Source organism: Eriocheir sinensis, chromosome 46 (genome assembly GCF_024679095.1).
Source record: "Eriocheir sinensis breed Jianghai 21 chromosome 46, ASM2467909v1, whole genome shotgun sequence".
Lineage (NCBI taxonomy): Eukaryota > Metazoa > Arthropoda > Malacostraca > Decapoda > Varunidae > Eriocheir > Eriocheir sinensis.
This window is the reverse complement of record NC_066554.1, coordinates 9179641-9192864: the sequence shown is the minus strand read 5'-3', so window position 1 is coordinate 9192864 and position 13224 is coordinate 9179641. Positions and strand designations below refer to the sequence as shown.

At 42.1% G+C, this 13224-nt stretch overlaps 1 protein-coding gene across 1 annotated transcript; it reads right to left on the bottom strand.

The window, feature by feature from the left end:
* Positions 1-649: 649 nt before the first annotated feature.
* LOC126980931 (prespore vesicle protein-like) lies at positions 650-12720 on the bottom strand. Its single transcript, XM_050831388.1, has 3 exons — positions 12629-12720; positions 8740-9830; positions 650-687 (listed from the first exon to the last, which is right to left on the bottom strand). Exons 1-3 carry the CDS (start codon positions 12718-12720, stop codon positions 650-652), a joined length of 1221 nt encoding a protein of 406 aa, XP_050687345.1.
* Between the last annotated feature and the right edge of the window lie 504 nt (positions 12721-13224).

Sequence of the window (13224 nt, the reverse complement as noted above, 5' to 3'; positions counted from 1 at the left end):
TGGCACACACACACACACACACACACACACACACACACACACACACACACACACACACACACACACACATTGGGAGGTGGAGGCCGGTTGTTAAACGCTCGGACGTGTTGATCTTCATGACCCCGAACGAAGACAAGTTTCAACCATCGCCGAGTTGGGAAGATTACACACGCGTTGTCCGCATCTTCAATCAACCCTAACTTCAGCAACATCAGTCAAGAGGAGCAGGGGAGGGGGTGGGGGGGGGCAGCATGGGCCAGGCAAGTCATATATCTCAGGAGAAACTTATAATATATTTCACCGGCACCCTTAACTGGCTGAGGCCGCCCACCAGGCCCCTCACGGAAGCCTACTGGAGCTATGGGCGTCACATAACACACCCACACCCCCACCCACACACACACACACACCAGTCTAAGTAAATGCATTGAGCTGTTTACTGTAAAAATATTTCATCTTTAGGTTTAAAATTCGATAATGTTGGATTAAGTCTCTGAAACTGGACCTCTGGGGTGAGCGTTTGTTCACATCCTGGTAGCTTTATCTTTCACACTGATTTCCATAACAATATAAAGGAAGGGTGCGTGGCTAAGACAGCAAGACACACATGACGCATCTGTCACAAACCTACCCACTGAAATAGCTTCCCCTAAGACGACTGACTTTGTTGGTCAAATTTTGCCTTCTCTGAGGGTCTGCAGCAAATTTATGTAGGTAGTCTATATCCCCTCCCCAGCCTATTGCTACAGCTGGAGGCAAAGCAGCAACGTATCGCTATAAAAAGCAGTCACGCCCACCTCCGATAAATGAAAAGTGATCCGCGGGTTACGATTTAACTCTGGCGGCGGTGCTCGGTTCAACAATGCACACAGGCGGCCTTGTGCACAGTGCCGCCCATGTCGCTGCTCTCTCTGGGGATTGGCGCAAACCACTGCACCACGAAGCTTAGTGTGTGTGTGTGTGTGTGTGTGTGTGTGTGTGTGTGTGTGTGTGTGTGTGTGTGTGTGTGTGTGTGTGTGTGTGTGTGTGTGTGTGTGTGTGTGTGTGTGTGTGTGTGTGTGTCTCTCTCTCTCTCTCTCTCTCTCTCTCTCTCTCTCTCTCTCTCTCTCTCTCTCTCTCTCTCTCTCTCTCTCTCTCTCTCTCTCTCTCTCTCTCTCTCTCTCTCTCTCTCTCTCTCTCTCTCTCTTTCAAACCGCATCAACACATCAGTCATTCACTTACTCGTTCATCTCTTGTATCACCAAAGCTCCTCCCTCCCTTCCTCCCCTTCCGCCAATCCCTACCCTCCACCCACCTTCCCTTCCTCCCCTCCCGTCCATCCCGACCCTCCACCCACCCTTCCTTCCTCCCCTCACGTCAATCCCTCCACTTCTCCCACCCTCCCCTCCCCTCCCCTCTCCAGAACCCAATCACTCTCCACCCTTGCTTCCTTCTCCTTACCTTTTTTTTTTATATCCTCGTTCTGTTCCTTCTTCCCCTCTTTCCCCTGTCCCCAAATTACAAAAGGGACGTGGAATTACTCGAGACAACAGCGATGCGCCACGGAAATTGTCCAGTCGTCAAGGGAACAGGTGTGGGAAGAAAGACTCAGGTGACTACACGTTGGAAAAAGAAACGAGTACAGTGAAATTCCAAGCAGGTCTTCACGTATACCTGATGAAGTTTAGTTAGTATGTCCATCGCTAGCAGTTTTTTGAGTTTTTTTTTATTGCTATTATTTTTCTTTTTACAGCAGAGGAGTCAGTTCAAGGGCATAAAAAAAGGTAATAAATGTTAAAAAAAAGCCCGCTACTCACTGCTCCTAAAAAGAGTTAGAGGAGTGGCCGAAAGATAAGTCAATTTCGGGAGCAGAGGTGTCCTGATAACCGATGGCAAGAAATTCAGGTCTACCTATTCCAGCGAGGCGATGCAGTATAGACATTAACAGACATATCTTGGTCACGAACAGAGTATTTCGCATATCAAATTACCTGACTATATACCTCCTGTGAGAGTAGTCAAATAATTTAGAAATCGCACTGACATTTACCTATTTGCAACAATGATAAATCAAGTACCACAGCGTTCAAAGAGCAAGTAATTTATTCGATTATCTAGGCCACTGAAGCTCTGGTGAATAAAACAAATAAAAATAGCGAGCAGCCTCATCACCAACCTGTCGGCTCTCTACTGCTCTCTGCTGCCTACCCTTCCATGTTTCCTCTTGTTGCTCTAACCTCGCCAGGCCGAGCAAACCCCTCAAGCAGTAAATTGCCCGCCTGTTCAGAATCACCTGCCTTCATGACGGACGAGAGAGAGAGAGAGAGAGATCCATGTGCACCTTTATTCTCTCTATCTCTCTCTCTCTCTGGTAGTTTTATGTAATCGTTACCCGAGAGTTCCTAATTTTTACTACTGCATCAATTTTCTTCCCATTTCCTAATTACGATGTTTTTTTCTGTCTTCTTTGTAAATTCAATCTATTTCTATTTTTTTGTTCCTTATTACTTTTTTTCCTTCCTACGTCTCAATATCCATGTCTCAAAATTACTACGACGTCGCTTTTTTTTTATTTCCTAATACGATGTTTTTTTCTGTCTTATTTATATCTTCCTCGCTTTTCATTTTCTTTATTTTTTTTATTTTTCTCTCCCTATGTCTCAATATCCATCAGTCTCAAAATTACTACGACATCGCTTTTGATTTTTCATTTCCTAATACGATATTTTTTTTCTGTCTTTTTTGTATCTTCCTCGCTCTTCATTTTCTTTATTTTTTTATTTTTCTCTCCCTACGTCTCAATGTCCATCAGTCTCAAAATTACTACGACATCGTTTTTTTCTTTCCATTTCCTAATTACGATGTTCTTTTTCTGTCTTCTTTATATCTTCCTCGCTTTTATTTTCTTTATTTTTTATTTTTTCCTCCCTACGTCTCAATTTCCATCATCTTTAAAATTACTACGACATCGCTTTTTTTTCCCATTTCCTAATTACGATGCTCTTTTCTGTCTTATTTATATCTTCCTCGCTTTTCATTTTCTTTTTCTTTTTCTTTTTTCCTCCCTACTTCTCAATTTCCATCATCTTTAAAACTGCAAGCCATAAGCCATCTCAACCCCCTCCTTTCCTTATTGCTATCGCTATCTCTCTCTCTTCCCTTTTCCTTTTATTGCCTCTATGTCAGTTCTTCTTCTCTTTTCCTGCTCTGTGTGTAGTTTTTATTATTATTTTATTTTGGGTATTCTTGCTAACTTATTCCCCTTCCATCATCATCATCCTTCTGTTCTCCATTTGCTTTTTTTTATCTCTCGTTATTTTGCGTTTTATTCTGTTATGTTTTTGGTTGGTAATCCTTCTTTTTAATTTCCTGCCCTTTACGTTTTCTCTGTATTTTTTCCTACTCTAATCTCTCTCTCTCTCTCTCTCTCTCTCTCTCTCTCTCTCTCTCTCTCTCTCTCTCTCTCTCTCTCTCTCTCTCTCTCTCTCTCTCTCTCTCTCTCTCTCTCTCTCTCTCTCTCAAAACATGTATTCTCCTTTTTTTCTCCATTCTAAACTTTCTTTTATATTCTCCTTTCTCTTTTTCATACTCTCTCCATCTACTTTATTTATTTCTCTACTTACTTAACACCAACTTTTCTCCTTTTATTTTCTCTCCCTCTCCCTTCCAAACCCATGATTTTTTTCCACTCCATTTTCTCTATAATTTTTTTCTCTTCCTCCCTCTCCCGTCCCTTCCATTCACGTTTCATACATGTTTTTGATCTACCGTGTTTTTCCCCTCTTTCCTTTTTGTCAACTTTTATCTTTCACTTTCTCTAAACCAATAATTTTTCTCCATTTCATTTTTGTCTGTACATTTACTTTCCTCTCTCTGGTCTCCTCTATTCACGATTTAATACTTATTTTTTCATCTACCGTGTTTTCCCCGTTTTTCTTTTCGTCAACTTTTTATCTTTCACTTTCTCTAAACGTATAATTTTTCTCTATTTCATTCTTGTCTGTACTTTTACTTTCCTATCTCTGGTCCCTTCCATTCACTTTCTCTCTCTCTCTCTCTCTCTCTCTCTCTCTCTCTCTCTCTCTCTCTCTCTCTCTCTCTCTCTCTCTCTCTCTCTCTCTCTCTCTCTCTCTCTCTCTCTCTCTCTCTCTCTCTCTCTCTCTCATTCTCCTCCCCTTCACTGTCTTTACTCATTTCTCCTCCTCCTCGTTCCCGTCCCTTCTCTTCCCATCAGTGTCTTTCTTCTTCTCCTCCATAGACTTTCTAAGACGATTCACGTTGATTTCAAAACTTATAATAGAGTGACCTCGCTCGACCTCTCTTTCTCGTTTCTTAGTCGCCTCTCAGTCTCAGTCTCTCTCTCTCTCTCTCTCTCTCTCTCTCTCTCTCTCTCTCTCTCTCTCTCTCTCTCTCTCTCTCTCTCTCTCTCTCTCTCTCTCTCTCTCTCTCTCTCTCTCTCTCTCTCTCTCTCTCTCTCTCTCTCTCTCTCTCTCTTCCCCTTTTCCTTTTTTTTCATTCCCTCTTTACTTTTCTCCTTTTTTCTTTCCTTTCCTCCCCTCTTTTTTTTTTTTCATCGTACTCTCGTCCATTTGCATTTTTTCCTCTTCTTTTTCCTTTCTCGTTCATTCTCTCCCTGTCATTCGTCCTCTCGTTTTTCTGCTTTTCTATTATTTTTCTTCCTGTTTTATTCTTCTGTCTATGTCTCTTTCATCCTCTCTCTCTCTCTCTCTCTCTCTCTCTCTCTCTCTCTCTCTCTCTCTCTCTCTCTCTCTCTCTCTCTCTCTCTCTCTCTCTCTCTCTCTCTCTCTCTCTCTCTCTCTCTCTCTCTCTCTCTCTCTCTCTCTCTCTCTCTCTCTCTCTCTCTCGCTGTCCGTTTGTCCATCCACTTTTCTTTCCCCTTCTCTCTTCTTTTCCATTCTCCTTTTATACGTCTAATTTTCTCCCCTCAATCCATTCCCTACCTATTTATTTCCCCTTATTATTCTCTTCTTTTCCATATCTTTCACTTCTTCCACACCCATCTATGTTTTTTTCCGCTCCTTCTTCCTTTCTCTTTTGCATTTCCCTTTTGCTCCTTTTCCTCCTTTGCTATTTCCTCCTTTCGCTTCTTTCGCCTTTTTTCTTAATTTTCCTTCTTTCCTCTCTAGATCGCTTTCACATCATTTCTTATATTTCTTTTGCGTCGTTTCTTCCTTTGTTCTACTGTATTAATTATGTATCGCTTTTTATTTCTTCGTTTATCTCCTTCCCTTCCCTTTTCTTCTCTTTTCCCTATTTCTTTCCCTTTCATTTCCTTTCCTTTCCTTCCCTTTTCTTCTCTTTCTTTCCTTCATCTCGCTTCCCTTCCCTTCCCTTCCTGTCCTTTCCTAGTTCCTTTCCTTTCCTTTCCTTTCTTTTCCTTTCCTTCATCTCCCCTCCCTTCCCTTCCCTTCCTTTTCTTTCCCGTTCCTTTCCTTTCCTTTCCTTCCTTTCCTTTTCCCTCCCTTCCCTTTCTTTCCTCCTTTTCCCTTCCCATTCCTCCCCTTCCCTTCCTTTCCTTTCGTTCACTTCCCTTCCCATTCCTTTCACTTCATTTAATTTCTCTTATTTCTCTCCCCTTTCTTTCCATTTATTCTATCTCTCCTTCATCCCTTATTTATTTGTCTCTTTCAATGTTCTTCTCTCTCCCTCGTTTCGTCATTCCTTCCTTCATCTCCGTTTCTATCCCTCAATCGTCATTCCTTCCATCATCTCCATTTTTCTTGTATCTCTCTCCAGTATTTAAGTTTTCTCGGCCTCTCCTTCCCCTCCGTTCTTTACTAATCAATTTTTCTTGCTTTCCTTTTTATGGGTCTGTCTCGCATCTCCACGCTTTTGACCTTCCCTTTTGTTTTGCTGTGGTTATTAGATTCAAGGTGTTTTTTTTTTCACCATTCCTGGTTTCCTTTCCCTCGGCCATCACTTTGTTTCTGCCTGCTTGTTGTCTGTCCCATTCCCCTCCTTCCGTCCTTCACTGGTCTGTCTCTTCTTCCTCCTCCTCTTCGTTCATTTGCTTCACCTCCGTTTTCTTACCTCCCTCCCCTCTATCTGTTTTCGTTTTGCTATACTTTTCATTTCCTGTTCCCGTCTACTTCATTTCGCCTTCCTCCCCTTCTGTTTCTTCCATTTTCCATTATTTTTTTTTGACTTGTTTTGCCTTCCCTTCCCTCTCCTTTCCTTTCCCTACTTTCCTTTCTCTTCCCTTCACTTCCTTTCCTTTCCTTTCCTTTCCAATTCCATCCCATCCCATCCCATCCCTTCCCTTTCCTTCCTTTCCTTCCCTTTCCTTCCCTCTCCTTTCCCCACTTTCCTTTCCTTTCCTTCCCTTCCTTTCTCTTCCCTTCCCTTCCATTCCCTTCATTTCCTTTTCCTTCTTTTCCTTTCCAATTCCATCCCATCCCATTCCATCCCTTCCCTTTCCTTCCCTCTCCTTTCCCTACTTTCCTTTCCTTTCCTTCCCTTCCTTTCTCTTCCCTTCCCTTCCATTCCCTTCACTTCCTTTGCCTTCCTTTCCTTTCCAATTCCATCCCATCCCATCCCATTCCATCCCTTCCCTTCCCTTCCCTTCCCTTCCTTTCCTTTCCTTTCCTTTCTTTTCCTTTCCTCTCCTCTTTTCTCCTTTCATTCCTTTCCTTTATTTTGCTTTCCTTTCCTTTCCTTTCCTTTCCTTTTCCTCCCGTTTCTTTTCTTTTCTTTTCCTTTCCTTTCCCCTTCTTTTTTTCTCTACTTTTCCTTTATCTTCTTTTCCCTTCCCTTCCCTTTTCTTCTCTTCCTTTCCTTCATCTCCCTTCCCTTCCCTTCCTTTTCTTTCCCGTTCCTTTCCTTTCCTTCCCTTTCCTTTCCCTTCCTTTTCTTTCTTTCCTCCTTTTCCCTTCCCCTTCCTTCCATTCCCTTCATTTCCTTCCCTTCCCTTCCCTTTTCTTTCCTATCATTTAATTTCTCTTCTTTCTCTCCCCTTTCTTTCCATATATTCTCTCTCTCTCTCTCTCTCTCTCTCTCTCTCTCTCTCTCTCTCTCTCTCTCTCTCTCTCTCTCTCTCTCTCTCTCTCTCTCTCTCTCTCTCTCTCTCTCTCTCATCCCCTTCCCTTCTTCACCCATTCCTTCCCTTAACCCTTTCCATCAGTTCACTACTACACACATTCACCCAAAATCTCCATTCCTTCTCATCTTAACCCATCCCCTTACCCATTACTCACCCCATTCGTTCAGTCCCATCCCCCCCAATCACCCTACGCACTCACACCCATCACCCTAACTGACTGCCCGCGCCTGATGCTGCCCTCACCCTTGCCTCACATCCTCCCCTCTTCCCCTTTCTTGCTTGCTAATCCCCTTTCTCCCTTCTGTGTGCCCTGAACCTAGACACAAAACCTCAATATAAAACGTGTGTGCGCCTTGTAGAGTCCGTGTATTGTAGGGAGGGAGAGAAAGGGTGCGGGATAGACAGATAGATAGATAGGTAGATAGATAGATAGATAGATAGATAGATAGATAGATAGATAGAGAGAAAGAAGAGATGAGAAAGAAGAGATGAAAAGAGAAGAAAAGAGAAAATGTGAGAAGAGAAAGAAAAGAAGAGAAAGGAAGAAAAGAGAAAAGAACAAGAGAGAGAGAGAGAGAGAGAGAGAGAGAGAGAGAGAGAGAGAGAGCAAGCGAGCGAGAGCAAGAGCGAGAGAGAGAGAGAGGGGGGGAGGGGGAGGGAGGGGACTAGTGTAGCTTCACCTAATTCCTTAAGGTGTCGAATTAATCCATTAAACGCAGTAAGCCAGAAGCGTGTAGCGTATAATTTGGAGTGGCTTTCATCCCCTCCAATTAATATAAGCCGATAGAGACACGCTAGAGAGGCCCAGAATACAGTTACGCAAGTCCATGCATAAAGCCAAACACATCAATGAGAAGACGAGATTCGATCCTCTAAATAGCAATAAAAACCCAGTGCAGAGTCGATACAGAGCCCTAAAGAGTCTTACAGAGCCCACAGCATAGAGCCATATAGTAAAAAAAATTAAGCCCATCAATAAGAAACCTAGATTTGTTCCTCTAAATAGCAATAAATACCCAGTACAGAGTCGATACAAAGCCCTAAAGAGTCTTAGAGCCCACAGCATAGAGCCAGATAGTCTACATAAGGATAAATGAAAAAAAGTCAAATCCATCAATGAGAAGCCTAGATTTGATCCTCTAAATAGCAATATAAACCCAGTACAGAGTCGATACAGAGCCCTAAAGAGTCTTACAGAGCCAACAGCACAGAGCCATATAGTCTAAAAAAGTCAAACCCATCAATAAGAAGAATAGATTTGATCCTCTAAATAGCAATAAAAACCCAGTACAGAGTCGATACAGAGCCCTAAAGAGTCTTACAGAGCCCACAGCATAGAGCCAGTTAGTCTACATGAGGATAAATATAAAAAAGTAAAACCCATCAATAAGAAGCCTAGATTCGATCCTCTAAATAGCAATATAAACCCAGTACAGAGTCGTTACGGAGCCCTAAAGAGTCTTACAGAGCCCACAGCATAGAGCCAGATAGTCTACATGAGGATAAATATAAAAAAGTCAAACCCATCAATAAGAAGCCTAGATTCGATCCTCTAAATAGTAAAATAAACCCAACACAGAGTCGATACAGAGCCCTAAAAAGTCTTACAGAGCCTCCAGCATAGAGCCATAGAAGTCCGCGTAACGAGACAAATAAAAAATAATCAGACATCTGGATTGGTCTGTGTTTGTCTGTGTTGCCCTGTGTTGCTCTGGATTGGTCTGTGTTGCTCTGGATTGGGCTGTGTTGCTCTGGATTGGTTTGTGTTGCTCTGGACTGGTCTGTGTTGCTCTGGACTGGTCTGTGTTGCTCTGGATTGGTCTGTGTTGGTCTGTGTTGCCCTGTGTTGCTCTGGACTGGTCTGTGTTGCTCTGGACTGGTCTGTGTTGCTCTGGATTGGTCCGTGTTGCTCTGGATTGGTCTCTGTTGCTCTGGACTGGTCTGTGTTGCTCTGGATTGGTCTGTGTTGCTCTGGACTGGTCTGTGTTGCTCTGGACTGGTCTGTGTTGCTCTGGATTGGTCTGTGTTGCTCTGGACTGGTCTGTGTTGCTCTGGATTGGTCTGTGTTGCTCTGGATTGGTCTGTGTTGCTCTGGATTGGCCTGTGTTGCTCTGGAATGGTCTGTGTTGCTCTGGATTGGTCTGTGTTGCTCTGGATTGGTCTCTGTTGCTCTGGACTGGTCTGTGTTGCTCTGGATTGGTCTGTGTTGCTCTGGACTGGTCTGTGTTGCTCTGGACTGGTCTGTGTTGCTCTGGATTGGTCTGTGTTGCTCTGGACTGGTCTGTGTTGCTCTGGATTGGTCTGTGTTGCTCTGGATTGGTCTGTGTTGCTCTGGATTGGTCTGTGTTGCTCTGGATTGGTCTGTGTTGCTCTGGATTGGTCTGTGTTGCTCTGGATTGGTCTGTGTTGCTCTGGATTGGTCTGTGTTGCTCTGGATTGGTCTGTGTTGCTCTGGATTGGTCTGTGTTGCTCTGGACTGGTCTGTGTTGCTCTGGACTGGTCTGTGTTGCTCTGGATTGGTCTGTGTTGCTCTGGACTGGTCTGTGTTGCTCTGGATTGGTCTGTGTTGCTCTGGAATGGTTTGTGTTGCTCTGGATTGGTCTGTGTTGCTCTGGATTGGTCTGTGTTGCTCTGGATTGGTCTGTGTTGCTCTGGATTGGTCTGTGTTGCTCTGGATTGGTCTGTGTTGCTCTGGATTGGTCTGTGTTGCTCTGGACTGGTCTGTGTTGCTCTGGATTGGTCTGTGTTGCTCTGGACTGGTTTGTGTTGCTCTGGATTGGTCTGTGTTGCTCTGGAATGGTTTGTGTTGGTCTGTGTTGGTCTCTGTGTTCGTCTGTGTTGGTCTGTGTTGCCCTGGGTTACTCTACACAGCTCTATATTGCTCTACGATTCCCCCTTTTAGACTCTTCTGATGATTTTGTTTTTTGTTTGAAGAATTTACTACCAAGATATTTTTTTTCTCCCTCTTCCTCTATGTTCCCCTATACAACTTTTTGAGGCTTATATTGCTCTCTCTCTCTCTCTCTCTCTCTCTCTCTCTCTCTCTCTCTCTCTCTCTCTCTCTCTCTCTCTCTCTCTCTCTCTCTCTCTCTCTCTCTCTCTCTCTCTCTCTCTCTCTCTCTCTCTCTCTCTCTCTCTCTCTCTCTCTCTCTCTCTCTCTCTCGTGAGTCCCCATTTCCACTCTGCCTCCTCGTCTTTATTTTTCATTTTTCCTCTTCTCTTTCTCCTTCCTTCCTCCTCCTCCTCCTCCTCCTCCTCTCTCCTTTTGTTCCTTTATTGCACTCCTTCTACTCTCTTATTCCTCCTCCTCCTCCTCCTCCTCCTCCTCCTTGTCTTCTCCTCCACCTCCTAATCCTCTTCCTCCTCCTCCTCCTCCTCCTGCTCCTCCTCGTCGTCGTCTTCTCCTCCACCTCCTAATCCTCCTTTTCCTTCTCTTCCTGCTCCTTTCCCTCCTCCTCCTCCTCCTCCTCCTCCTCCTGTTGCTAATATCACGAAGGTTTGGGAGAGGAATAAAAAGAATGAGAAAAAAAATGCATAGAAAAGGGATGCGATATGAAAAATTTCTGTGGCATGAAAAAATGTTGCTGGCGTTGTTGTTCTTGTTGTTTAATATTTTCTTTTTCTTTCCTTTTTTTGTTTTTCCTTAGTTTAATTCTCCTCTTGTTCGTGTTATTTCTCCTTGATATTGTTTTGTTAAGGCTTCTTGTTTCTTTCTTTCTTTCTTTTTGTTTTGCTTTTTTTAATTTATCATCTCTTAGTTTTCGTCCATTTCTCAATTTTCTTTTTTTTTCTAGTTATTTATTTTTTGTTGTTATTCCTGCCATCGTCACCTGTATCATCATTATCTTGTAACTTTATCTTTTTCTTTTTCTTCTTCTTCTTTTTCTTCTTCTTTTCTTCTTTGTTTTTGTTTCTGTGTTTCTCTTTTCCTTGTCCTTTTTATCCTTCTTTTTCTTCTTCTTCTTCTTGTTCTTTTTCTTCTTCTTCTTGATCCTCTTCTTCTTTTTCTTCTTCTTCTTTTTTCTTCTTCTTCTTCTTCTTCTTCTTTTTATTTTTCTTCTTCTTTCTCTTTCTCTTCTTCTTCTTCTTCTTCTTCTTCTTCTTCTTCTTCTTCTTCTTCTTTTTCTTCGTCGTCTTTAATTTTTTCTTCATCTTCTGTTTCTTTTTCTTTCTTCTTCTTCTTTTCCTTCTTCACACACTTCTGATTACTCATTTTTCTTCTATTTTTTTATTAATTTTGTTGTTGTTTCCGTTATCATTCCCATCATCATCATAATCATCATCATCATCATCATCATTGCTGTCAACATCAATCCATTAAGTCAAGTATTAGTTTTATATTTTCCTTGTCTCACACTTTCTTGGCTATTCCCTCATTTCCTTTAAGCCGCGTTCCCCCTCATCTATATATTATTGTTATTATTATTATTAGCCGTAGGGGCGCTGGTATCATTATTATGTGTTATTATTATTATTATTATTATTATTATTATTATTATTATTATTATTATTATTATTATTATTATTATAAGTAGTAGTAGTAGTAGTAGTAGTAGTAATAGTAGTAGAAAATGTAAATATTATCATTGAACACATACACACACACACACACACACACACACACACACGCAAATTAAGGAAAAGTTGGACAAATTAAGGAAAAGTTGGACAAATTAAGGAAAAGTTGGTCAAAATAAGGAAAAGTTGGACAAATTAAGGAAAAGTTGGTCAAAATAAGGAAAAGTTGGACAAATTAAGGAAAAGTTGGTCAAAATAAGGAAAAGTTGGACAAATTAAGGAAAAATTGGACAAATTAAGGAAAAATTGGACAAAATAAGGAAAAGTTGGTCAAAATAAGGAAAAGTTGGTCAAAATAAGGAAAAGTTGGTCAAAATAAGGAAAAGTTGGTCAAAATAAGGAAAAGTTGGACAAAATAAGGAAAAGTTGGACAAAATAAGGAAAAGTTGGACAAAATAAGGAAAAGTTGGACAAATTAAGGAAAAGTTGGACAAAATAAGGAAAAGTTGGACAAAATAAGGAAAAGTTGGACAAAATAAGGAAAAGTTGGACAAATTAAGGAAAAGTTGGACAAATTAAGGAAAAGTTGGACAAATTAAGGAAAAGTTGGACAAAATAAGGAAAAGTTGGACAAATTAAGGAAAAGTTGGACAAATTAAGGAAAAGTTGGACAAAATAAGGAAAAGTTGGACAAATACTGATACGGAGACGGGACCACACGAGCGTAAGCCCAGGCCCTGTAAAACTACAACTAGATAAATACACACACACACACACACACACACGCACGCAAACACATATCCAACAGCTTCTCCACCTCCTCCACCTCCTCCTCCACCAGAGCTTCCCAATTCTCCAAAAGTTAGTGTTTGTTTGTTTGTTTGTAATTGTTTGTGATTTTTTTTTCTGTTTGTATTAATCATTTTTTTTGTCTTGTAGATTTTGTTTGTTTGTTTGTTTGTGTGGAAAAGAGGTGAGTGTGTGTGTTTGTGGACGTCCATGTGTCATTCCTCATGGTCTGATCACATGCTGAACCTATGATCGCCCGCTGGTACATTCCCGGAAAGCTACGGGTTCTGCTGACGGATCACTGGGAACTCCTGGAACCTCACACCAACACACACCCGCAGCGTTGCCAAGTTGTCGTACTCTGAACATTGCATTTATCATTTTTCGGCTCCTAGATTGTCGTAACCACACACACAACGATAGAAAATTAAAGTTATCGTTAAAACGGTTGAATACAGATGGCTTTCGTTCTTTTTGTTAGCGTTATCGGTCAAAAACTACGATAATGCAATGCAATGTATACGATAATTTGGCAACGCTGCGTGACACTCGACGGCCGACTGACGCACCCGGTACCCCTTTGCTGCTGGGTGGACAGAGGCTACGGACTAAAAGGGACTGCCCATCCGTCTCCATTCGGCACGGGAACCGAACCCAGGACCTCTTGGTTATACGGCGGGCGTGCTACCAATACAAAGCTACGTGTGTGTGTGTGTGTGTGTGTGTGTGTGTGTGTGTGTGTGTGTGTGTGTGTTCCAGAGCTCCGTCACTAATTTCCCTCCTCCTTTGTGCAAATCGCTTTCCATCGCTCTCTCTCTCTCTCTCTCTCTCTCTCTCTCTCTCTCTCTCTCGCTGATTTTCTCATTTTCCTTGATTGG

Excerpts from the sequence above, each read along its gene's own strand:
- LOC126980931 (XM_050831388.1), bottom strand. The coding sequence starts at position 12,720 with ATGCAATGTTCAGAGTACGACAACTTGGCAACGCTGCGGGTGTGTGTT. Across the intron at positions 9,831-12,628 it reads GTGATCCGTCAGCAGAACCC|AGCAACACAGACCAATCCAG; the intron begins GTAGCTTTCCGG and ends AAACCATTCCAG. Across the intron at positions 688-8,739 it reads CCAATCCAGAGCAACACAGG|AGAAGGCAAAATTTGACCAA; the intron begins GCAACACAGACA and ends GCAGACCCTCAG.